This window comes from Dipteris shenzhenensis, chromosome 20 (genome assembly GCF_047967505.1).
Source record: "Dipteris shenzhenensis isolate YYH24624 ecotype China chromosome 20, Dip_SZ_1.0, whole genome shotgun sequence".
Lineage (NCBI taxonomy): Eukaryota > Viridiplantae > Streptophyta > Polypodiopsida > Gleicheniales > Dipteridaceae > Dipteris > Dipteris shenzhenensis.
The window spans coordinates 5,468,887-5,496,189 of NC_141615.1; the positions used below are offsets into that span (position 1 = coordinate 5,468,887).

Consider the following 27,303-nt stretch of genomic DNA (forward strand, 5'->3'; position numbering starts at 1 on the left):
GGCCTAGGCATATCATTGAAGCCCATTGTATTCACACACACAAACCCGCCAATGTAATTTGAGTAAAATTCACGTCTTCGTTTGAACTCCCACTTGGACACATTCACTGATCTAGATACCTAGATAATTCTTGAGTTCCACATTAATTTCATCAAATGTTGATACTCTTGAGTATAAATCCCCCAAAAACTACACCAACAAAACCAAAGCCCTAACAGAACCAAAACCAAAATAAGATACCCACTTATAAGCCAACACCACAACGTTTCAGGACAACATACCTTATCTTTTTGCAAATTTATGTCCATACACTGAACTGAGAATTGCATGAAAAATGGAGTCCTTATGAGTGAACATCACTCAAAAATTCACGGTGTGCCTCATAATTTCCAAAGCTTTCATCATTAAGCCTCATTTACCTCGAGCAAAAAAATGAAGCCTTAAACAAGGCGCATATCGTTGGAAAGTTGCAACTCATGAATGAACTTTGACTTCAGAACTACCATCTTCTAATCTTTGCTTTTTACTGGGAACTCCATTCGCATTGTTTTCAGGATCATTTCCGACTAATAGTTGATTTGCTTTCCCATAAGAAGCAACATGAACACCGAATGCAGCTCGACCTGAAGGATCTGGATTCTTTGACCATGCCTCATCCCATTCCAATGCTTTTGCCGTACTACAAGCAACACTAGGTCCTCCAGGAACTGTTAATCGTGCAGAGTTCTGTCCAGCCAACAGCCAAAAACTCATGCATGTACAAGAAAACGCAAGGAAAGAATGCACATTATACACAGTATCCTCAGAGAACAGCAAATATTCATCCAAAGCTAAAACATTTTACTACATCCAATTTTTTTGCACATGATTCAATCCCTTTTATGTGTACACGCACGCGAACGCAAGTGTGTGCGTGTGCATGTGCGTGCACGCTGAAACACACAGCTTCTTGGGCATCCTTCGGCAGAGATTGAGACTAAGATTTCCTCAGGCTTCTTTTGGCAAGCTTTTCTAGCCGTTTGGGATCTATCCTCGAATTGTTCTTTACCTGGGTTCGCTACTGGGCACTCTGGACTCTCTGGAAAGATAGAAACCACAGAGTCTTTGGTGATCCAGTCTTTTCTACTTTTGTTTTCTTCCGTCGTTCTTTGAAGCAATCACTCTTCGATTGTCTGCAAACTCACTACATAGATCATGATGTAGATTTGTCCTACACGCAGATTTTCTCTAGATGTAATCTTTCAGCTTACCAGTTTTCTGGGATAGTTATCTTGTAATATAAAGCATTCAAAGTTCTCACTTTTAAAATAATAATAATGAGTGAGTGTATGTGTATGTGTGTGTGTGGGGGACCGCAACCACAGAGTTTTTGGAGACCTTCTCTTTCACGGTTTCTCTTTCTTCAGGGCAGGCAATCTTTCGTTGATTGCTTGGGAGCCCATCAAATTGACAGTACTACATACCTGTTGTATAATGACCTTTTCTGATCTTGTAATTGCTTCCCCCTTTTTTTAGGGGGTTGCAAATTGTAATATAACTCTAACTAGACTTCACCCTTTAAAAAAAAAAATTTGTGTGGGGGTGGGTGGTGGTGGTGGGTTTTTTTTTTTTTTTGGGGCGGGGGGAGGGGGGGCAGCGGGGGAACAACACTTCTTTTAAAGACTGGCATGCACAGATACACAACTTGCCTGTGGGAAAAGTCCTTCAAAAAGCTTCCGATAATAGTAGGCCTCCTTGGTAACTGGGGTGTTATGAGGGTAAAGAAAACTTGCATTTGCCATCATTTTATCTGTAACCTGATGCACCATGCCATACAAAATATCATATAACTGCTCCCACACGAAACACTACTGCTAAGAAACTGCCAGGAAAAGATATCAACTGTTAGCTCCTCTGGAACTAAAGTGAAAGCCAGCCCAGCCCAATGCACTTCTCACTACTTCGACCACAAAATCAAATTCGACACTTTCCAAGAACCTATTGAGTAAGGCACAAAATGACTTCCTTTCGTTTGTTTTCTCCTGCACAAACTGTGCACAAGGCAGTGGGCTATAAAATTTCAAAAAATGACCTCAATTTCAGCATGAGCCTTCAGACCATCAATCCAGCTGTACCCAACTCCATCACTAAACTGCTCCTTCTGCCTGTATAATATGTGCTGCAATTACAGCCTTCATGAAGTAAGCAATTTCTTCCACAGATACAAAGAAACTCAACTCTCTCTCTCTCTCTCTTTGTGCATGAGTGCATGTGTGTGTGTGTGTGTGTGTGTGTGTGTGTGTGTGTGTGTGTCAGTCTGTGTGTGTGTGTGTGTGTGTGTGTGTGTGTGTGGTGTGTGTGTGTGTGTGTAGGGGTGTGTGTGTGTTTCTAGTGAAGAGAGCAGGTGTGAGAGCTCGTTGCCTGTCAGAGTCCGGTGCCTTCCAGTCACCGTTGCGACCTTTGTTGTCTCCCATACCACCTGTACGGCTACCCGTACAGTTCGTACGACCGTTTCCGTACAGTGAGGTGTACGCGTTTCTGTATATCGTCCTCGCCAGGAACCCTGCGCAGCCTCGTCCATACATTGTACGGTCGCCGTACGGCGTCCGTACGTCCGTACGATTTCGTACCAACTCCGTATTCCCGTACAGTCAGCCTCCCCCCCGTGCAGCCCGTACATACTTCAGCACAGCTCATCGTCGTCCATACAGCCCAGTACCTCTTGCCGTACAAGCTTTTGGGGTTTCTTTGCTTCGGTGTCTTCCCGAACAGTCCTGTTTTTTTCACCGCTTTTCTCCTCACTAGCTATACTCTTCTCCCCCTCCCTTGTGGGCTTCCTGTGGATACTTCTTTGGGACTGGTTTTTTTGGCTTTCACTACCCCTTTACAGGTACTTCATTCCCAAGCTCCCCTTCTTACAAAGTTATGGCAGAATACTCATATGAAAAAACGTTTCAAAAGGAGCGCTCGGCTCCCTGCAAGAAGCAAAAGCAGGTTGAGGGTCAGCATGACCCGGTGCATGACACTCTTGAGGCTCAACTAGTATATGATGTCATGCATGAAGGATTTGCAGATACCAGAAAAGAATGGAAAGACTCGGTTCCTTCAGTTGGCCTCATGGTTGAGGTTGATGAAATTGTGGATCCAGTCAGAGAATATGCTAAGAATGCAGTCATATTATTTTTTCCAGGCCGGATGCCACCTGCTGCAGAGATAGGCAACTGGCTGACACGCACATTGGCTGGCTCTTTTGTTCGTAAAATACACTATGCAGCCAGGGGCTTCTTTGAGGTTATCATGGTGGATGAGATCCACAGACAAATGCTTTTGGAACACTCGCCTCTCTTCTTTGGGCAGCAAATGGTGCATGTATTGCCATGGTCTCCCACACGGGACTTTCAGGCTTTAATCCGACACAGATGCCCGGTTTGGGTTGAAGTTGTTGACTTCCCACAATGTATGGCCTCACTTTTGCCTAAAATTGCAGCATCTTTAGGTAAAGTGGTCTGCCCACCACGGTCAAATGGCAACTCAAATAGATTTTGCATTCTCTGGGATACTGATAATCCCACACCGGACTCTTATTCAGTCACGGTGAATAATGTGAACATGGGCAGTGCTTTTTATAAACTCAAATGGGGCTTATTTGCAGAGCCTGTTTTGAATGCAAAAAGTTTGGACACATGGCTTCACAGTGTCCAATGAATCAGCACAAAATGCCTCGTACCACTTTGCCAGTTCACATGCCTACCAAAGATAACCCTACTCCAGTTGTCAACAAAAATAAAAGCAGTAGACAGCCTTCTGGGAGTCAGGAGAAAGGCAAAGCTCCAGTGGCTCCGAATGGGAATCTCACTTCACATTCACCTCCTACTATTCCATCCTCGACTAAAGGACAGCAACCTTCAATTGATGGCTAGCAAAGTCCCAGAAAAGTTATTTCTGCTCGAAGAATTCCACCCCCCCCCGCACTTGGAATGGTGCATCTTCTAGCGGAAATACCCCAGAGATAAATACAGGAATTGGGATTACATGGGCTGCAGTAACAGCCAGCAGAACACTCTTCCCTGAAGAAGAGGTTACTACTTTGCTGTCTACCTCTCAGGTGGCTACTTCTTCTCAGGGGCGAGGCCTCGACCCTGAGATAGAAATGCAACGCTGACCTCATAAATGTTGCTGCTGTACATAGTTGTTACATTGCTATAAATACCTGTACATATGACTGCTCACATCAAATGTTTTACACTCAATGTCCAGGGCATGTGTGACAGTAGGAAATGGAAATCTGTGTGGCTGTACATTAACAGATTTCAGCCTGACATAGTGGCATTACAAGAGCACAACCAACATATTTATGCAAGCAAGACAGGACACTATTCTGGATATGATATTTTCTATGCTAGGAAGCACTCTTTCTCAGGGGTTGTCCTTCTGATCAAACATGAGCTTCAACCAGTCATTGCATTAAATGACAACAAAGGCAGATGGCTTGTTCTCCAATGCATTATTAGAGAAGAGGTGTTTGAATTTACTTCAGTTTATGCACCTCAGTCCTCTAGAGAAAGAACGACAATTTGGGATGCCATGCAACAATATCCGTGGAGATATCATGCCTACATATGTGGGGATTTCAATAATGCTCCACAACAGGGAGACAACACCTCCAGACATGACCATATGTTATCTCCTGAAAGGCATGCATGGTCTCAACTACTTTTGCATTTGGATCTGGTTGACCTTTGGAAAGAATTGCAGCCTTTGTCACCGGGCTACACTTTTCAACATAATGCTCTTTCCACTTACCAGACACGTCTGGATCGATGGTATAGTGTCGCTCCCTAACAAAATGGGGATCTCACATGCAAAATGTGGATTGACTATGCCTTTGTGCATTCAGACCATGCACCGCTATGGCTGCGGTTATCTTTTCATGATATGCCAGATGATAGATTGCCACAAAGGAGACATCTAATCATAAACAATAGTTATTTGCAACATGCTGACTTCAAGGCCATGGTTACTGAAGCAGCTCATTGTCTTTCCTCTAGCAGCCATCTTCATGTTGATGGTGTCTGGGATTCTTTTATTTCTAAAATGCAAGTGGTGATTAGAGATTATGGCAAGTCTTACATGAAGACTCTGAGGGAAACCATTGCTCGGGCCAAATCTATGTCAAGATCTCACTGAACTTAGTCATCATCGTTCGTTGTCCATGCATGAGCAAACAACACTATGCCAAGCCAGACATTGTCTTAAACTAAATGATCACAGGAAACTGGCAAAATGGGAGACTAGAGCAAGACAAAGAGCCTTCACAGATAAAGGTTGCTCTTCCAAAGAATTTTTCAAAAGTACATCAGAGGAGAATCAAAACAGAAATTTGCAGAGTGCTTATGCCCGATGGATCATGGACTACTTCACGGTCACAACTTGCCTCTGTTTATGTGCATCATTTTTCTCAGCAATTTGGCTCTGCAGCTCCTCCCTCGCAACAGATTTTGCTTGCACGAAATTTACTGTTGCAACATGTTTCTCCTATCATTTCCCCTACTCAAGCTTTGGAATTGGAGGACCCCTTTACTGAGAGGGAACTGTCAGATGCGATCAAATCATGTGGCAGATGGAAATCCCCAGAATGGGATGGTTTAACAGTCGAGTTTTTTCTAGCATACTGGCCTATTTTGAAGCATTCATTGCTATATATGGTGAATGCTGCGTGGCAAAATCAGAAAATGCCAGACACATGGAAGAGAGGTCTTGTTAAACTCCTTCCCAAAAAACAAATTTGTGAGTCTTTGGCAGACTGGTTCCCAAAAAACAAATTTGTGAGTCTTAGGCAGACTGGAGACCTATCACTCTTATGCCCGTAATTTACAAAGTCACTACCAAAATGATTGTTGATCGGCTAAAGGGGTTTTTACATGATGGGTTGCATCCTGCTCAATATGGCTTTGTCCCGCGTAGGCATATCACAGATAACATTGCTAATGCCTACATTGGAATTGAATATGCCAAATACACACAACAGAATGTTTTGTTATTGCAAGTTGATATTGCCAAAGCCTTTGATACTGTTCAGTGGGATTTTATTTCATCGACTATGCAGGCATTGGGTTTTGGCACAAAAATGCAGCAACTCATCACTTGGCTATATCAAGATAGTAAAGCTGCCTGCATACTTTCAGGAGATATTTCTCCATCCTGGACTCTTGCTTGCTTTGTCAGGCAAGGATGTCCCTTGAGTGCTTTACTTTTTGCCATAGCCACTCATCCACTACTTCAATATCTGGATCACCTCTTGGACACTGACCAGTTGCACGGTTTGGAGATTCTTGGCAGTCACAGCATGATTGCTCAGGCATACACTGATGATTCATTTTTTACTCCAAAAAATACTCAGGCTGATCTGTCCATGATTCTACATATGGATTGGCTGCTGGCCTTCGGGTAAATTTTCAGAAATCAAAATTGCTGCCGTTACATGCACACGAATGGCACAACCTTCTGTGGCCTGGGGAAATTGTCCCCGCTTCTCAATTCATTCGACATCTTGGTTATCCTCTAGGCTGGGGACTCACCCGTTCACAACAAACTGATTGGGTACTAGTAAAGTTAAGGGCAAAACTTGAATATTGGAAGCTTGCAACTTGGCCATTACATGTTCGTCTGCGAATTACACAATCCATTTTGATAGCATACATATAATTTTATCTGCCTCTCGCTATGTTCACTAAGGCACATCTGGTCTCTTTTATGTCGGCTATCATGGAAATTTTCTGGCGTTCAAAACATGGCAAGAAAAGTCTCAGATTACTCTCTATGCATCGTCTCTATTCTCCAAAGATGCACGGGGGTCTGAACATTCTCAATATTCAAATGCATTTACTTGCTCACAGAGGGAAAATGATGATACAGTTTATGCAAGGAGATCAGCCTTGGGCTTTCATGATCCGCTCTCTCTTATTACATCTTCATACATCTGCCTTTGGGAATTGGCAGCTTACTCAGTGGGATTTTTTTATTTGGCTCTATCCAAGGCAAGATCAGAGGATGCCCTTTTGTCTCTCGTCTACTTCTTGATTGGAAACACATTCTATCTCACTTGAAATGGCATGGCAGGGACTCTCTCTCGGGCAACTCTTTGAGGGCAGAGAATATTTTTTGGTCTAAAGTATTCCACCCTCCTTTGGCCATACAAGAACCCCGACGTTCTTATTTTCTCATTGCCGGAATCCTCATCTCGAACTTCAGAATCGGCTTGAGGATTGGATTTTATGCTCTCCTTCCTTATACGCCCGTCCTTTGAAGCTTTCACATATCACAGTGTCATCACTGTATAAAGTGTTATTACCTCCACCTTGGATTTCCCACAGAGCAAATACTGTTTGGCATATGGATCGTCCAATGAAGTGGTGGAGAAAAAGGCTGCGTCTCCTTTGGCATTACAAAGTCCCTCTTCGACAACAGCTTTTCCTGTGGCGAGTTCACCTTGGCATTTTTCCATCCGGACAGTTACTCGCACACAGACGTATTGCTTCAGCTGTTTGTCACAGATGCCAGCACTCTACTGAATCAGTTTTTCACATCTTTTGGTCCTGTCCAAATACTTCTGATCTCATTGCTCTCATCAGACAGAGGCTTCGACAGCAGAGACAGGGTTTTGATTTATTTTTTGTATGGGTGCGCTATTGGACACTATGGACTTTATGGATGGATAGAAATCATAGAGTCTTTGGTGATCCACTATTTTCATCCTTTCTTTTTTTCAAACGATCTCTGCAACAATCATTCTACGATTGTTTTCAGACTCGTTTGATTGATCAGGATGTGTATACAGCTTATACTAAGATCTTTAGTTGAGTAGTAGATACTTCGTTTTTGAAGTAACTATGAATGTAATTACTCTACAGAAATAAAAGATTTCTTCCCACACAAAAAAAAGTGTGTGTGTGTGCGCGCGCGCGTGCGCATGTGTGCGCGCGCGCCTAGTGCTTGCGTGCGTATGGATACCTAGTGCCTGCGTGCGTATGGGTGTCGACGTGGGCAGATAGTAGGTCTAAATGGGAAGATAGACCTTGTGTGATCTCAAGGGACATTCCTTGTGATCTCACGTAGCATTCTCTCTACTACCTTGCATGCATCTGCAATCTCTCTCTCAACATGCATATAGGTCGAATAGAAACAAGTTCTCACACAAGGGCAACTTTCACCCATTGGAGGACCCAATTAGTCAAAATTCTGCATGCATAACATTTTATATCAGAGTGGCAACGATTCATCCAAGGGACGGAAAGAACAAAGAATGGAAGGGGAACGGAGGTATAATAATGAACTTGTTCCATTTCCTCTATTGCCGGAACGAGAGAGGGAAAGGACACAATCACCTCCTCGTTAAGAGGATAGATTAGGTGAGACTTATACACAAATTGATTACGATAAACCACGAATTCCTCTTTCCTACAAGAACCTCTTCATATGAGAGGAAAAATGAATCCCCCAAAGAGCAAGGTCATGAGTTTACACCTTTATCACAAAATTATGTACACATGGATTATAATCCAAATGCAAGGAGTAGAGAGGAGTTGTCTTCCATTGATAAGTTGGTTTCTCACGTTAGCAATATGATTGAGCAGTCCATAGAGAGTGGGGATGAATATTTTAGTACTCCTTTGAAGAAAGTTCCAACCATGAGAGAGAATTGAATTCCCTTACATATGATGTCAAGCAAGGGAGGCTCCTTAATTAGATTCACCATTTGAGCTGTACTTTGCCCATCAAGACAAGTCCGATCAAGAGAAGCTTGCACTTGTCACATTGCATCTATAAAAGGATGCTTTAATGTGATGGTCTTAATTACAAACCGAGAGAGAACCTAGGCTTGAATGGGCTAATGGCATGAAGAGAAATTGTCCTTCCGTAGGAAAAGATTTAGGCAATTCAACAATAAGAGTGATGCCAAATTTACAGCCAGGTTTTGAAAAATCTCTTTAGAGTTACCTGAAAAGAGAAGTGAGATAGAAGAAAGAAATATTTAGCAGCCCCAAGCCCGAATGTGAGGTATGAGGTTGAAATGTTTGACCCAGAGACCTCACTAAACTAGCTGAAATAGTTGAACAGAAGTTGAACCCTCATAAACCCTTCAATAAGGGAAAGGAAAAGGGAAAGGCTCTCGTACAGAATGTAAACAGCCAATCACGTCCTGAATGGTTGCCATTTTCTTCCATGACTGATGAAGAAAAGAAGAGACTGATTAAGGAAGGCAAATGTTTTGGATGTAAGAGTCATATTCTCTTGGCCAAAATTGCCAAGACAAATTTAGCCAAGGGAAACCTAAAGCATTCGGGCAGGAGGGTGAGGGTTCAATCTCTTGATCCCAAAAATCTATGGTGACTATGGAGGCAAGAGTGAATGCTATCAATTCAGCCAACACATTTGGTAGATGTATGTGTTTGTTAATGGATAAAGAATAGCGATATTCCTTGTGGAATGGATGCAGAATGAAGTAGTTTCTCCACCATGTAGAGCTCCTTATAAGGATGAATAGGATAGAAATCGAAGAGTTAGAAAAATAGATTGATGATCTATATAAGAAAAACGAATTTAACTAAGCAATTCTCCATGCGAAAATCATCTATGGCCAATCATTGCCCACTTCAATAACACGTTTTTGTAAGCTAGGGCAAGCAAGGAAGCAAAGGAGGTGGAAGCAATGGAGTAAAAATACGTACTTTTGTAATGATTGCTACAATGAATGAATGATTACAAAGTACACCCAATATAACAAAACCCTAGGATAGGGTATCCTAGCAGTAGTACCAAGTGTACTAACTCGTACATGCACTAACTGTACCATATGTCCTAACTGTTGATAACTAGGCCTACAAGGCACATACCAAGCAATGGATGGCACGTATTAAAGGCCATAGAGTGGTGGCCTACAAACCCCCCTCCATGGTATGGGCTGAAGTATCCTGGACACATCTCCAAATACCTGCAGAACTAATGTCTTGGTTAGACCACTACCATCCTCAGATGAGAAACGAAAACAACCAACTGCCTGGTACACCACTACCATCCTCAGATGAGAAACATCAAAATACCCCCCTCACTACTAGCAAATTGAATGCCTGGATAATAATGCAAAGGACAAAGATCTGGCATAGCAAATGTCTTCTGCAAGCTGCAATTTGCTCAACATGTGCCCCAATAACAAGCATGTCATCCACATAGAGTACTAAAATCAGCAAATCTGTCCCACTCTTATGGATGTAAAGGGTAGCCTCTATAGGGCTGTTCTCAAAGCCAAGACTTAATAAATGAGCATGTATCCTTGAATATCACGCGCGGGGTGCCTGTTTCAATCCATAAAGGGCTTTCTTCAACCGGCATACCTTCCCTTCAGAACATTCAACCTCAAAGCCAAGAGGTTGGGTACCATAAACTTCCCCTTGCAAGTGCCCATGAAGAAATGTTGTCTTAATATCAAGCTGATGTATCTCCCAATGAATGTGGGCAATAAAGGCACTAACCATCCTAATAGTGGTGATCCTAGAAGTAAAGGAAAAAGTTTCTTCAAAGTCAATGCCTTGCTCATGTGCATAGCCCTTAGTGGGATTTATAATGGTCCACTAAACCATCAGCTTTCCATTTAATCTTGTATACCTACTTAAGTCCAATGGCATTCTTGCAAGGAGGCAAGTCGCACGATTCCCAAGCGTTATTCTGATCGATTAAATCTAATTCAGCTTGAATGGCCTGCAACCAACAATCATTTTCAAGGCATAATGGCTCATTGCATGCTGTAGCAACCATGCAGAAGCAAGCAAATTAGCATGTTCTTTCTTGACAGCTGCTCTAGTACGGGTTGGCAGAGGAGCATCTTGCTTGCTGTCTTTGAGAGTGTCAAACAACCAACACGGATGCCTTTTGGGCTCCTGAATTTCAGCTCTCTCTTGGTCAATTGCCCTGTGCATAATATCCTAATCAATCGGAGGCATATCAAGCGGTAAATGTTGCTGATTTTCAGACTGCACAAGTGGCTGTAAATGACCATTAGGAAGAGGAGAAGGAACCTCAGATGTAGCATCATCATGGGGCTTTGACTGAAACAAAGGCATCAAGCTGTCAAAGATATCTGATGCGTCGGCTGTTTTTGACAGTCCAACAAAGGCACGGATGATGACTCATCAAAAGCTTCTCTACTAACAAAAACTTTGCTCATGCAGAGCTTGTAGCCCTTGCTTTTCTAAGCTGTACCCAGTTAAAATGCATTTCACAGTTGTCATCCAACTTTGTCCATGTTTGTGAAGGCACATGTGCATATGCCAAGCAACCAAAAGTTCATGTGAGAAATCCCGGGCTTATGGCCTATCCAAGCCTCACAAGGTGTGATGGTTTTCAATGCCTTGGTTGGACATCTATTTAAAATATAATTTGCACAAGGCTGCATGCAGTCACAATTTGTTAGGCAAGCGCTTCCTTTCGGCATACACCTGGCCATCTCCATGACTAATCTATTCCTCCTTTCAGCAACGATATTCTGCTGAGGAGTATAAGGCACAGTGCATTGATGATGTATACCACCTGAGGCCAAGTAATCAGCAAATACTTTTGACATGTATTACCCCCTCCCCTGCCCCCCCCTGCTTGTATTCATGTTGGTAAATTTCAGCCCACTTTCATTCTCTACTAAGGCAATGAAATGTCTAAAACATGCAAAAACTTCAGATTTGGATTTCAAGGCAAAAATCCAAGTGTATCTGGTAAAGTCATCAATGACAGTGACAACATAGTAAAATCCTCCAATAGGTACAACCCGCATGGGACCACAATCATCATTGTGAATCAAATACAACTTGAAGGTGCATCAACTATTCCATCCTTGGGATATGCAAAGCAGTGCATTTTTCCAAGTAAACAAGCTTCACAGACATGCTTTGAAGGCGTATGCATCTTAGGGAGATCCTCACCTATATCTTCTTTATGCAACTTTACCAAAGCTCAAAAGATGAGGTGTCCAAACCTCTCATGCCATAAATGAGTATCTACCATGGTAGAAGCATCAACACCATAAGTATCTGCATCTGCAAGTCCAACATCTGTCATATGCATCAACTTTGTAAAGTCCTCTAAGCAATGTGCCAATCAACACCATAGAAAAGGCATGTGTAACATCATAGACTGCACACCTAACACCATCAAAGAGAACATGATATCCACAAGTAGCTATGGCTGAAATGGATGAGGTTTTTGTGGATGCCTAGTACATATTGTACATTATGTAGAGTAACTAGACCACCAGATACTGAAGTAATGGCAACGTGCCTATTGCCTTTTACTGAATAAGATGCATTATTGGCATGTAACTGTTCCACCCTTTGGTGCATCTGCAAGTGAGCAAAAAACTTCCGACAGGAGGTGATGTGCTAAGTAGCACCACTGTCAAAGAACCAGGCATCTAAAGCATCAGAAACTGTCATGCAGGCATCAGGAATAGAAGGATTGTACTGACAAGTAACAAGAAAAGCCCAATGCAGATCCTGTGCAAAATTAGATGTCTCATGCCTATCATCTCGACTAGGAGCACTAGGAACTACAAGACCTGACTCCTTTTCAGATAAAATTGTCTTTCTGCACTCAGTGATGTCATGCCCAAGTTTCGTGCAAAAGTTACATTTCTTTTTCTTTTTCTTCTCTCCAAAAGAAGATGCATCAGAAAAGTGACCAGCATGTATATGAGAGGCCTTACAAGCTGAAAGTTTCCCCTTGCCCTTGTTTCTATGCTGTGTAGCAAAGGCTTGATCACTAGCCATAGAAGCATTTCTATTCACATAGCTTGGTTCTCCTACAACAAAAGGGCAACCAGCTGGTCAAAAGAGTAGTGGTTGGCATTGCCCATGGCAACCAACCGCGAAGTAGTGACAAAGCCCTGGAATGAATCACACAAACCATCAAGTTCCATGGATACAAGCTAAGAAATTGGGACTATGTCACGGGGACGCGAATTCCATGTGTAGCTAGAAGCATATACCTAGATGAGTCCACGAACATGCCCAAACTCATGCTCTACAAAGACAATATAGTGCAGTCTCAATCTCATGATAGTCACTCATAAGGTTGAAAACCATAAACTCCATCACGCATAGCAAGGACTAGCTACTATCAGCGCCCAACAATGGGTGGGTGTAGACCACAGTATAAACATATGTTCTCACGCATACAAATCCACACACCCACACATACTTGAGCATCCATTTATACAAAGTCTTCGTACTAGTTTATGTCGGCACTTCGAAGGTGAAGGGGAGACTCAGCCATGACAAAGGCTAGCACTAAAGGAGAAGGCTAATCAAAAGGTAGTCCAAAATCCCTTCATTCACGCTACAACTGCTTGTGAAGACTAAATGATTTCATTTTAGTCTCTCCCAGACGAGCATCTAAATCTAGCTGATAGGGCAACACAATTCTCACTGCACCCACTAGGCCCAAATGCTAGGGGTTGAGGGGTCTAAATGTTAGGCCCAAGAGAAACCAATGTTTTATTGGTTAGAAGGGTTAGGATTTTAATGTGAGGGGCAAACCAATCTTTCACTGGTTTTGGTGGGTTAGAGCATTAATGAGGGGGGCACAAGGCAGCCCCTCATGCATGTCCACCTACCCTCTTCCTCTCCTATCATGCTTGGATTGTCCAAGGCATAAGGGATTTTTTTTATGTTTTTCTTCTTGTTCCTCTCTCACGAATCCTGAGGTCATTTTTTCTCCACCTTTCTCTCTAAGGTTCGTTTTCCAAGGCTTCCATACGGCTGTACAGAAGCATTAATTTGTGTTGTACGGAACGAATCTGGTTGTACAAGCTGTTGTACGCTTCCCAAGCCAGTTGTATGGACCATTTGCTGGCTGTATGGATTTCCTTGCACAATTTTTGAGGCTGGCTGCTGATTGTACAGACTGTCGACACATTCCTCAAGGCATTCTCCCTGCTATACAGGCAATTCTTCGCTTTTCCTAAGGCCTTGGCTAGTCGTACAGATTGTCTGCACCCTACCACATGCTCATTGCTTGCTGGTGGGTCACGTTCACTTGCACGTGATCAGCTTCCGCTCTCTTCCTTCTACCTGTGATTCTCCTACATGCTCTGACTCTCAAGTATTCCACATCTCTCTCTTTCTCTCCCAGCTGTCCATTCCTCCTGCTAGCCTTTGCTATGGGATCTGCTGCCCCTGGAGGTGTTCTGGATTGAATTGGAGCTCCTTGGAGCGGGACCATTTGAAGCTGGCATTTAGTCATTTTGGGAAGCTTGTTGTTGCTCTTCTGCTGTTGAAAGCCCCCTCTTGGCCATTCAAGCTGTGAATGGACACCCAGTTATAGAGGGTGTAACCAGATTGAAGCCAGAGAGGCAGTGGGTGTACTTCTTCCTGTATTGAGGTCATTTGTTCAGTGTGAGAACTGCGTTGATGCGTTGTCGCCTTGAGAGGCTGGTTAGTGGATTGTGGGATTGCCATACCCTTAGAGGGACAGCTTGGATGCATTTCAAGCCTTGAGGCTGTTTGAGCATTCGTGGAAATTGGTTGTGATGCCTTAGATTCTCAATTGGGCCCTATTGTGGAAAATGCCTTAGTTTTGACCCTGGCACTTGCTTACTAGCGGTGGACTGGAATTGGATGCAGGCAGAGGCCAAGTGTTGGCTTTTGCAATGGAAAATGCAAGAAGAACAACACAAGGGTGCACCCTCATTGTAAAGCAGAATTCCACTTTTGAAGAATAAAATAATACCGAAGGGAGCACCAAAGTGTTTGGGACCAGTGTGGTGTCTCGTGTTTGGTTCCATTGAGCAGGGGCACTCTAGCCTCCATCCAGTTTCTTTTCAAAGTTGTTTCTAAGTGGTTTTGTGCTCAATGAAGTGGCGGAAAGACAGGTAATGTGGCTGTAAATGGTGTGGATGCTAAGTTAGTTACAGTTTACTTAACTAAAGGCTGGTTTCAATGGTTCTGTTGCCGGCACAGTTAACCATCTTCCTACAAAGGTGAGCCCTGGTAGTGTTGGGTGAAGCAAGCCCCCGTTGCATTCTAGTTACAGCCATTTAAACAGCAAGTATGTCACACCATGAGAGGTCATTGACTATCTCAGAGCAGGAAGAAGACAGCTTTGAGCAAGAGCACAATAGCAGTGAGGGTGAAGAACATAATGATGAGGAACAACATGTTCTTTCGAGGCAAGCCACTAAGGTATCTCAAGATGACGCTAGTGAGGCAGAAGAACTAGATAGATAAGCCCTCTTCAAGATGAAATTGGCAAGTGCAGTGGGCACTTTGACACAATTGACTCAGAATCTGGCTGAGATACTGGATGCCCCTCCCAAGAGCAAAAAGACGGCCAAGAAGAAGCGCCTAAAGCAAAGGCTTATGCATAATGATGCACCTTCAAGTGGACAGCCACCCGTGACTATGTCCTCAGTTGCTCCTAGCATGGGGAATGCCCCACAAGGCAACAATTTTCAGTCAGTGAATTATGGACAGCAACCCTTTCCCCCTCTAATGATGCAACCAGGATATTTTAGAGGAGGGTCAGTCTTCCAAGCAATGGTGGGACAGACCACAGAAAGGCTGAATATGCCCGGCACATACTTGGGAAGTCTTCAGCCAGGAATGCAAACTTTTCAGCAACAAATGATGGGAGGGATGCCACCTTCAAATGCCAACATGATGTATGCAAACATAGGGATGCACTTGCAATAATGCATAGAGTTTGGGCCACATGATGCCACCTCCTTATTTGCAGCCACCTGTGTATGACAACATTACACCCAAGGGCAAACTGAAAGACTACAAAGAGGGTGGCGCTGCAATAAAATTTGAGACATTCAATGGGACAAAGGACAGGTTGGAAGTAATGACTTTTGTGCAACAATTTGATGCTGTGTATGCCGGTGGGAACTTCATGGAGCCATCAAAGGTCATGAAGGCAGCCACATTTCTCAAGGGCAATGCACATCAATGGTGGACCAATTTGCTCTTGCAAGGTAAAGCCCCTAGCACTTGGGTTGAGTTCAAGCGAGTCTTCTCATCTGCTTGGCTCCCCACCACTTTTGAAGGGGATATAATGACAGCATGGCATAAGTTGGATGCCGCGAACTGTAAGAACCTCAAAGAGTACAATAAAAAGTATTGGGAAGCCTTGCTGCCCATGAGTTCTTACAGGTGTGTGGAGCTATCCGAACAGATCGAGAAGTATTGTTGTGGGCTGCCAAAGGAAATTCAGGACTACTGCACCAAAACCTCTATGATGCCAATATGTCTCAACTGATAGAAAATGCCACGTCATCTTATCCCCTCCTGCAGGGCAAGGGCAAGACTTCAGGCTTCAAAGGCAACAACCACGAAGCACAAAAATTAAGGGGCAGCAAGCAAGGAGGCCACAAACATTTCAGAAAATTTAAGCAGCCCATCAAGTCTAGATTTGTTGCAGGACAGAGGTGAGGATCGCCTCGAAAGAAGTTGTCAGAGGAAGACAAGAAGGCCCTTTATGATGCCAACAAAAATTTCATATGCAAAGAAGAGGGCCAACGAGCACATGAATGCCCACACAGGAAGAGGAAGTTTCCCTCGTCGGACGAGAGTGAGAACAAGGGAGAAAAGAAGGATAACCACAAGGGTAAGAAGCCCAAACCCACTGCTGGTCTTATGGCAGATGTCATTGGAGCTATACAGGATGTGGATAACACGGAGTTATGCAGAGCATGGGGTGAAATCCGTGACCAGACCGCTTTGTTCTTCTTTGATCCTGGCACGAGAGCCAATTTTATATCGCCAGAGCTGGCTGGAAATTGGGCATAAAGGCAAAAGAGATGGGGCCACTATGTGACGCAGATATGGCTTGCCCAGGGCACAGTGAGTCAGTTACACCGATCATTGGGAAGCTCCATATACACATTCAGAGCTACGTGGACACGGAGGAGTTCTACATTATGCCGTTGAATGGGTGTGATGTTTTGTTGGGTATACCTTGGAACCACAAGAAGGGAGCACTTTTGGATGCCAGAAACAGAACTCTGACTTTGACTCACCAAGGGAAGACTTATGTTTTAGATGCGAAACTGAAGGGGGAATCTATTCTAGTTGTAGTGGCTTCAGCCATTTCAAATGTAATGAAAAAACATCTTTCTGCGTCTTGGTTTTTGCAACTGAAAACAGCAAGCAGAAGCTCGACCAGCACAGAAAAGGCTCCTGGAACATGTGAAAATGTTGCAGCTCCTGACACGACAAAAGTGCTCCACAAGTGCAAGGGAGGTGTTGGGGAGCAACGGCACTGCTTTAATACCAAACGTTAGAAATTAAAGCAAGTGTGCACGAGAACACGAAGCTGAAGGAAGCTGAAATGAGATTGCAGCAGCAATAATGAAAGAGAAGACTAGGGTAGTCATAGAGACAAAACCCTAGAATGGACCCTAATTAGGGTCAATACATGTGTGGTGACTAACTTACCCACAAACTCAACCTCTAACTGAGGTTGGGGGGGAGCCTTATAAAGGGAAAAGGTGACCCTAGCCCCTTATTTCATTGGCCTCTGAGAGATGTGAATATTTCTAACAGTGCAGAATTTTACTATGGTGTCCCAAAAATTGTTTCAATAGGCACATAGTTGCTTGGATGGGTGACTCATAAAGACTCATCCATCCATTGCTGTTCACATTTCTCTGATATACATGCATGCTCTACAATGAAGGGTGTGTGCTCTTCATTTTCTATTTTCCTTGTTGAGCAGATTTAACAGATTCTCACATCCCTTGAGATTCTTAGTCTAGATTATGTGCCTTTTGAACATTGAGATATCTTCCCCAAGTTATTCTTGCACTCCATACTTTTGCATCAGATTAACCCCTTCCTTCTAGAATCCCAATTTTGTTCCCTCAAACTTGCCATGATTTTAACAGTATTTTGTACATGAGTAGCTCTCTGACTTCCCCTTCATCCTCTAGGATATCCACAGTGATGTTCCTTTGAGTGTTTATCAATCCTATCTATCTTAGAATGACAGGATTCAACTCCCTTCTCTCCTATGAGAAGCCTTTTGTGAATTGTTTATATTCTTTTCCAATATTCTATGGAGACCACGTGCCAACACTGAGCATATATAGAGGACCAGTGTCTGAACAGGCATTGTGTACAAGAACTTCCTCATTTCCCATCTCCATATATATGTTCTCTTGCATTTCTTCTGGTATAAGGCTTTCAAACCTTTCCATGCATGCATTCACCTTGTCGTCTTTTCAAACTCAAGCCCCAAGTACTTTTAGCTGTGATTGCTTCTAGGAGTTCTACTTTTAGTGTAAAGACATTTGCTTGCTTCTTGTTTTGATTACCATGACCTTTGTCTTTGTAACATTGACTATCATCCCTAGTTGTTGGCAGAATTTATCTAATGCATTCAGACATATCATGTGTTTGCATGTCCTTTTGTCCTCTTGCAAAGAAAATTACATCATCTAAATAAATGATCAGGAGTAAGGCATAGTCGGCAATTCGTACTCCCTCTCCACTGTGTGCTCTCATCCAATCTTCTAATTCATGTATGAATAAACCAAAGAGAGTTAGCAAGAGAAATGGTGTTGTTTGAACCCGATGTCATTGCTTATGATTATCTTTTCCTAGGATAAGATTTGTACGATTGGATATATTCTAGTCTTGCAAAGGTATATTTTTCTATCACCTTAGCGGACATGCAAATTCTCTGAGTTTTTGTCCACGTGATGAACAACTGTTCAATTGTGTCAAAATATCTTAAGTGGGTGCAAAAGTCTCAACAGCTAGAAATTCGACTTTAGAACAACAAAAATCTGAATTTGTACGATTGGATATATTCTAGTCTTACAAAGGTGTATATATATATATATATATATATGCGTAGAAGAAAGTAGCACTAATAGGTGCACATGTAGCTAGCATGGATAGGATAGAAGATAGTAGCTAAAGAATATCATTACATTGGCCCTCTCTATTTTTTGAGAAGATTTTTGTATTGAATTTATATTTTTTGGAAACAACTACGCGCCTCTATGGAGAACCCTGATTGCAGGAGATGATGACAAGAACTTTGCAACCAAATTGATGATTGGATGACCCATGGAGCTTGGATGAGGGCCTTGGATCTTGCACTAGCATGTGGAATGGATGATGATGATATATATATATATATGCTCGTTGGACTTTGATCCATGCTTTGCCAATTTTGTGAGAACCTCCTCATATAGTCTGAGCATGGCTTCCCGAGATATTTGCAGCTGTTCACTTCTTTCCCATATTTTTTTGTGAGGCACTTTGTCAAAGGCTTTCCTTAACTCCACAAAACAGTAGTAAATTATTTTCGTCTTGTTCTTACTCCTCTATTGCAGCTCTGCATTATGACCAAGTGTAGTACCCTAGAGGTTTGTCATTAAGCTGCTTACAATGTCGTTCTATAATTTCCTGCTTCTCTATTGTCTCCTCCTTTGTGGATTGGAACAATTCTATTGAGGCAAACTTTTACACATACCTAGAGTCAGTGTGAGTTAGACTCTCGGATAAATTGCAAACATTTTCCAAACTTTTGCTTGCAAATAATGGGTCAACGAGGACGACATGCACGCTCAGTAAGACAAGTTGGATGGAACCAACTATTCTTTGAGGAGTTTTAAGATTGAACATATGTTGGTTGTGTTCAAAGTTGTGGTGCGATGAACACATAATAGAGGCAAAGGTATGAAACAAGGCATGTTGGCACATGGCATGGAGGTATTATTCCACATGTGAGAAAGCCAATGCAAGTAAGCATCCAGTCCTATAAAAGGGAGGTTCATTTAAAGCAATATAATCAAGCAAGCTCTCAAGTCTATTTATGAGTACAAGACTCAATCTTGTAACCTAATTGAACTTGAGTCTATGCTTATGTACTTTAGATCTTCATCATGTTTGCACTTAGGTTGCATCCAACTTAGATTACTGTTGTCATTAGTATAGGATTACTGTCCATAAATCTAGCTCTCTTAGTTTAGCCCTAGCTCTCCTAGTTTAGATCTAGCTTTCTGAGTCTAGTTCCAACCCATTAGCAAATACTTAGTAGTAGGAGATTGTATTAGATTGTAGTTTGTTGGATCTTTCATTGAGCTACATGTGTGTCAACATAGTCTTCTTGAGACAACTTAGCACTGCCTTTGCTTTCATGAAGACATATCTCGTATGGTTTTGAGTACAAGGTCTTGTGAGAGGATTGTAAAGCAGCTTCAAACAAAGCCATTTCTACATTGAACCTCTGCATGATTGTTAGTTATGCTCAAAGCTACATACAACATCCCCAGCAAGGCACATGTTTTGTAAATCTTGCATACCAAGATATAAATCTCCGTAGTGAGGCCTTGCTTGTGTGTAAGTAGAACAAGAGAATCCCATGGAGAAGGCAAAGAAAAAGGCTGCAAGAGCAATGGAAGAGACTGAATAAAAGCCCCCACTAGCATCAGAGGAAGGCATACGAAAACAACAGCATGTTGATGCAAGAGGACAGAATCTCTGAGCCTCAAATTGAAGGAAGAAGGTATCGAGGCGCTTCCTCCCAAACTCAAAGAAGCTGCCCTAGTGCCCGATCACACCCCATTTCTTGGCCTTTGCACCACCACACTCACTCCTCCCAACCCTGTCTTCTAATACAAGCAGCGACTATAGACTAGGGCAAGCAACGGAAGCCAAAGAGATGCAAGCAATGGAAGGAATCCGTACTGCTGTAATGAATTGTTGTAATAGAGAAATGAGTACAAGATACACCCAATATAACAAAACCCTAGGACAAGGTCTCCTAGTTGTACTAACTGTACTAAATGGTACATGTGCTAACTGTACCATGACCTAAAACTAGGCCAGCAAGGCACATACCAAGGAATGAGTGGCACCTATGGGTAGCTCACAGAATGGCCTACAAACCCCCCTTCATAGTATGGGTTGAAGTATCTTGGACACGTCTCAGAATGCCATGGTTGCACATGATCATTATGTAAGGATATAGCAACCTATGACTGTACAGAGCATAACAGATCAAGTCACAAATGGTACTAAGTTCAAACCTTGCCAGAAAGCTTCAAACTTAGGTTGACGAAGAGCCTTCGCCAAGAGATCTACCAAGTTGACTTCAAGTGGGAACATAAGACAACTGAATATCACCAACTACTAATCTCTCTCTGACATAGTGATAATGAACCCCAATATGCTTTGTGCAGGCATGAAAAACTAGATCCCGTGCAGCAGCCCAAAGCACTGTGACTATCAGTGAAGATAGCAGTAGGAGCTGTCTGACATGCATGAAGATCTGCAAGTAACTCCTGGAGCCAAACACACTCCACTGTAGTTGTAAAAGCTGCTATGTATTCCTCACAGCTAGAAGTAGCAGCTGTAGTTTGCTTCTTGCAGAACCAAGAGATGCATGAAGACCAAGCATGAAACATTTGCAACTATGTCACACACGAGCGTCGGAACAGCCAGCCCAATCACTATCAGTGAATCCATGCATGATAAGTGAAGAATTGGCCTCGTAGAGAAGGCCCAAATGCTGAGTGCCTTTGAGATACCTGAAGACACACTTCACGGCCTGTCAATGGTGTGTAGAGAGGCTGTGCATATATCTGCTCAATTGTGAGACAGCATACTCAACATCCGGCTTGGTATGGCATAAATAAATCAGAAAACCAATTGCCTGCTCTTAGAGAGTGATATCACATGCACCACTGCCATCCTTAGATAATGAAAACCAGGCTCTATTGGTGTCGATATTGGCTTGCAATCCTCAAACTAAAACGCGGCAAAAGCTACGCAATGTACTTGGATTGTGACATCAAAATACCCCCCTCATTGCTACCAAATTGGATGCCCAGATAATCATGTAAAGGACCAAAATCTGACATAGCAAATATCTTCTACAGGTCAAGCATCTGTCCCAATAACAAGCATGCCATCCACATAGAGTACTAAAATCAGCAAATCTGTCCCACTCTTAAGGATATAAAGGGTGGCCTCTGTCAGGCTGTTCTGAAAGCCAAGACTTAGTAAATGAGCATGTATCCTTGAATACCAAGCCCGAGATGCTTGTTTTATTCCATAAAGGGCTTTCTTCAACCGGCATACCTTCCCTTCAGAACCTGCAACCTTAAGACTAGGAGATTGGGTGACATAGACTTCCTCTTGCAAGTGCCCATGAAGAAATACTGTCTTAATATCAAGCTAATGTACCTCCCAATGGAATGTGGGCAGCAAAGGCAATAACAATCCTGATAGTGGTGATCCTAGAAGTAGGGACAAAAGTCACCTCAACGTCAATGCCTTGTTGCTGTGCATAGCCCTTAGCAACAAGACAAGCTTTGTAACAGTCCACTGAACCATCAGCCTTCCGTTTAACCTTGTATACCCACTTAGTCCCCGTGGTGTTCTTCCCAACTGTTATTCTAATCAATTAAATCCAATTCAGCTTGCATGGCCTGCAACCAACAATCATTTTCAAAGGCATCCTTTTGGCATAATGGCTCTTCATTGCATGCTGTAGCAACCAATGCAGAAGCAACCAAATTAGCATGTTCTTTTCTAACAACTGCTGTAGTATGAGCTGGCAGAGGAGCATCTTGCTTGCTGTCTTTGAGAGTATCAAACAACCAACAGGGATGCCAATCAGAGCCATATCAGGCTGTAAATCATGCTGATTTTCAGACTGCACAATTGGCTATAAATGACCATAAGAAGGAGGAACCTCACATGTAGCATCATCATGGGTTCTAACTGAAACAAAGGCATCAAGCTGTCAAAGATATCTATAGCATCAACTGTGGGATGTTTTTTACAGTCCAACAAAGGCATAGATGATGACTCATTAAAAACATCATATTTACGAACAGAAACCTTGCCCGTGCGGGGCTGGTCGAGCTTGTAGCCCTTGCTTTCTGAGCTGTACCCAATAAAAATGCATTTGACAGTTTTTTCATCCAACTTGGTTCATATCTGTGAAGGCACATGTGCATATGCCAAGCAACCAAAAGTCCTCATGTGACAAAATACTAAAATCCCCCAATAGCTGCAACCCGCATGGGACCACAAACATCACTGTCAATCAAATACACCTTGCGAGATGCACCGACTCTCCCATCCTTGGGAAATGCAAAGCGGTGCATTTTTCCAAATAAACATGCTTCACAGACATGCTTTAAAGGCATATGCATCTTAGGAAGATCAACAACCATATCTTCTTTATGCAACTTTACCAAAGCTCCAAAGTTGAGGTGTCAAAACCTTCCATGCCATGAATGAGTATCTGCCATGGTAGAAGCATCAACAGCATAAGCATCTGTATCTGCAAGTCCAGCATCATCTAAGCATCTATCATATGCATCAAGTCTGTAAAGTCCTCTAATCAATGTGCCACTCAACACCATGGTAAAGGCATGTGTAGCATCATAGATTGCACACCTAACACCATCAAAGAAAACCTGATTTCCACAAGTAGCTATGGCTGAAATGGATATGAGTGTTTTGCGAATGCCTGGTACATAAAGTACATTCTCTAAAGTGACTAGACCACCAGATACTGAAGTAATGGCAACTTGCCCAATGCCTTTTACTAAAAAAGAAATGAAACCGTTCACCCCTTTGGTGCAGTTGCAAGTGACCTGAATAACTTCCTGCAAGAAGTGATGGGCTTACTAGCACCACTGTCAAAGAACAAGCATCAGAAGCAGCAGAAACTGTCATGCAGGCATCATGAATACAAGGATTGTACTGACAAGTAACAACAAAAGCCCAAAGCTGATCGTGTGCAAAAATTGCTGACTCATGCCGATCATCTGTTCTAGGAGTACCAGAAACTACAAGACCTGAGTCCTCCTTTTCATATGCAATTCTCTTTTTGCACTCAATGATGTCATGCTCAGGTTTCCTACAATAGTTACATCTCTTTTTCTTTTTCTTCTCTCTAGAAGTAGATGCATTAGAGGAATGACCAGCATGTGTACGAGGAGGTGGAAGCAATGGAAGAAAACCGTATTGTTGTAATGAATTGCTGCAATAGAGAAATGAGTACAAGGTACACCCAATATAACAAAACCCTAGGACACCCGAGGACAGGGTGTCCTAGTAGTACTAACTGTACTAACTAGTACATGTGCTAACTGTACCATGTGTTCTAACTGCCTATAACTAGGCCTACAAGGCACATACCAAGGAATGAGTGGCACCTATGAATAGCCCATAGAATGGCCTATAGCGACACAGCCAAATTCTATGCAAAAAAGGCAAGTAAGCCCGCAACTACAGAATGTTACAACAGCAGCCCTTCTCGAGAATGTTCCACATGAACGAATAGACTCACAACAACATGCGACAAGCAGAAGCTAGCACAAGCAAGTCAAACGGGCAGCACAAGCAAAATAAATCTCTCACTAATGCATTCTCCCTCTCTCAAAGGATCTGTCAAAAACTAAGTGACTGCTCTTGGCAGGCGGTGTTGTTACTCCTACAACATCAAGATATCCACCTGACTTCAAACTTAGGGCTGTCTATAACTATTATCGATTGCCTCACACGGTCGTGGAACCTATGAGCATTCTAGCTTTCTAGCTCACTAGGTCAACACATGAAAAAGGCTAGGAGGTCTAAGGACAAGGCCCTCATGAAGCTAGAAGCTTGTGAAGAAGATTCTAATCTATTGGATTTCACAAATGGTTTGCAACGGGACTTAATCCGAATCTGTGTGGCTGCTCCCCAATAGTGCCACTAGTTGTACTCCAAACTATAGACCCAAGACATCAATGTCAAAGCCATGAGACCCACTCTTAGTGATACTTTTTGCAACTACCAAGGCAGTTTTGGCATGGATGGTTGGCATCCACACACAGTGCAATCAAAATCCTTCCAATCCCGAGCATGGTTGCAAAAAATAGAAGTACATACTTAGCCCTTCATAGACGAACCAAAGTGTGCAAATAGCAAGGCCCATCCAATGCCCCATCATCTACTTGAACAATTGATCTTTATATATAAACCAAATAACTGTGGGGTCCATTCCTCCATTCCAAATCCGACATATATGAAGCCCAACTACAAACTGCGCAAGACTCTGAGGATGCCACCCTTCCTAAATTTGGAGGCCCATCACTAATACTTCAAGAAGTCATGTGACTATTACTTCAAGAAGTCATGTGGGATTCCATATCATTATGTGGGCCAAGGCAACAAAAGCTCAGCCAGAATCACTTTCCCAGGTCGAGGATAGGAGACTGTAAAAAAGGAATGTGAAGAAGCTAACGAAACAAACACACCAATCTCATCCTCGGGTGGGTGTAGTGGAATGAGAGGCTTAGGAAGCAACAGCATGTTGGAGATGGGGGTTGGTTAAAAGAGATCTCAAAAAAAAAAAAAAACGAGGTACCAAGGGATCCAATGGAGATCCAAGTTGTGAAGAGACTGCAAGCACACCCTCGTAGGGCCCCTTGGAGGGCTTCACTAGGCCCCTCTCTAGAGAACGAATGGGTCCAAAATTGGTTCCTATATACGGAGATTCTTTTTTCTTTTTCTTTTTTTTTTTTGGGGGGGGGGGGGGGGGGGGGGTAAGAAACCTCAACGTGAATAAAAACTTAGGCACATGGTGTCGGTCCTCTATTGTGAAATCAAAGGTACCAGAATTGAAGGAGACAAGTTGTGAACCCATGTAGATTGGGGTTCCTCTGGAGTAGGGTTTGGGTTGTCTCCATAATGGTAAGCTAGAGCAAGAATGCTCCCTGCCTGTAAATGGTTACATCATATATCTAGTCTCGTTCTAATCCTAGGCTTACCTAGACCCAGCCACAAACTTGTTGGCAAGTAGAATAAGACAGACAATTGTCAGAATTTGCATTTTACCGATGTGCCTCAACCAACAAATCACCCACAGAGTGATGATGAAGAGGAAACACCCGACATTTACACATCCAGCATTGAAGATGTGGATTATCAAGTCCCACTCATAGATGTGAATTATAAAAGGCAAAGGATACTAGAAGTACTGGTAGATGGAGGATCAAGAGTGAACATCCTCTCTGAGGATCTATTTACGAAATTTTGTTGCAATGAACTTGCACCAGCACCAAAGCCCAGTGGCCAAGGCTCTTGGGCTCTTCCTACTCATTGCCGACACCAACAAACATTATCTAATGACGATCATCCGCTTTGCTATCACATCATCAATTGCCATTCAATTGCCACGTGCCATAAAGACACATGGCACATCATTCATCACCCACTCCACATAATATGCCATATACTTGCCACACGTCTGAAGACATTTGTGATACTTAAGACCCCTACCACAACAACACCTTCCTAATTGTCCTAAGTGGTCTAACTGAAGTCAATTTATCCAATTACTTAAACCATATTAAATCCAACTAAGTCAACACTAGTTAGATCTAGTTGGAGTTTTGGGAAAACTCACTCAAGTCATCAAAAGTCTTACCATTAACCTACTTGTGAGTTCCTGGATTGGCATGCTCAATCTGCTTTTTATCTTCAAGGGAGAGAGTGATTCTGAAGGCAATGGGAATAGGGCTACTGGACAAACCCTAGGGTCACCAGCTGAATCCAACTCTTAATTCAAAGAATGAACTTGAGAGCCAGAATTAGAGAAGAAAGAGAAAAGAAAGACGGCAAGAAGACGGAGAGAAATTGGAAACAAATGAAGAAGTAGAAGTAGATAATAACAACAAACTAAACTAGGCTGAAGGAGAAGCCCAAAGGAGGACATAAGGTGGGTTAAGAAAAAACATACGAGAGAGAAAAGGAAGGAAAAAAGGAAATCCTAAGAAGAAAAAGGGGAATACCAAGCTAGGGAAGGGAACAAGAACCACTACGCCCAAAGTGGGCCTTGGCCAAGGAAGGCCGCAAAAAAGGGTGGTGACAAGCCCAGGACGAGCTGCATTGCAGCTTGTTTGCCAAACTAAGGGCAGGTTGGAGCAATGCGCCACCAGCAAGCAATAGATCAACAAACTACAAGGCCATAGAAAGCTTGTGTGTGTACAATCTGTCTAGTGGCTCGCGCACACGGAAGATAGGCCACAATGAGATACGTAGGGTGGGAGCAAGAGGAGAAAACGGCAGAAACCAGAGGGCGACGGAAGATCAAGGAGTAAGGGGGAGGAGGGGTAGCAAGAGCTGCAGCAAGGAGCTAATGCCAGGGGAAGAGTAGGTCGTAAGTAGCAGGGAGCTCTAGCCCGTGCAACCATACTACGAGCACAACAAGAGAGAACAACAACAAAATATACCAAAAACTAGTATTTTTTTAAAGGAAAACATT

The 27,303-nt window shown here is 42.9% G+C and overlaps 1 protein-coding gene and 1 pseudogene across 2 annotated transcripts in view; one reads left to right on the forward strand and one right to left on the reverse strand.

The window, feature by feature from the left end:
* Nucleotides 1-228: 228 nt before the first annotated feature.
* Nucleotides 229-27,303, reverse strand: part of LOC147889170 (asparagine synthetase [glutamine-hydrolyzing] 3-like) — a 93,876-nt gene continuing 66,801 nt past the window's right edge. The window contains exons 10-12 of one of the 2 annotated variants that reach the window (XM_087391172.1): nucleotides 2,072-2,158; nucleotides 1,689-1,796; nucleotides 229-726 (exon numbers count right to left, since the gene is read on the reverse strand). In XM_087391172.1, coding sequence (XP_087247298.1) covers nucleotides 475-726; nucleotides 1,689-1,796; nucleotides 2,072-2,158 — 447 coding nt within the window. In that variant the 3' untranslated portion in view covers nucleotides 229-474. The remainder of the gene's footprint in view (nucleotides 727-1,688; nucleotides 1,797-2,071; nucleotides 2,159-27,303) is intronic. The other variant, XM_087391171.1, reaches the window with a different exon arrangement.
* On the forward strand, nucleotides 15,736-17,305 carry LOC147889171 (uncharacterized; annotated as a pseudogene).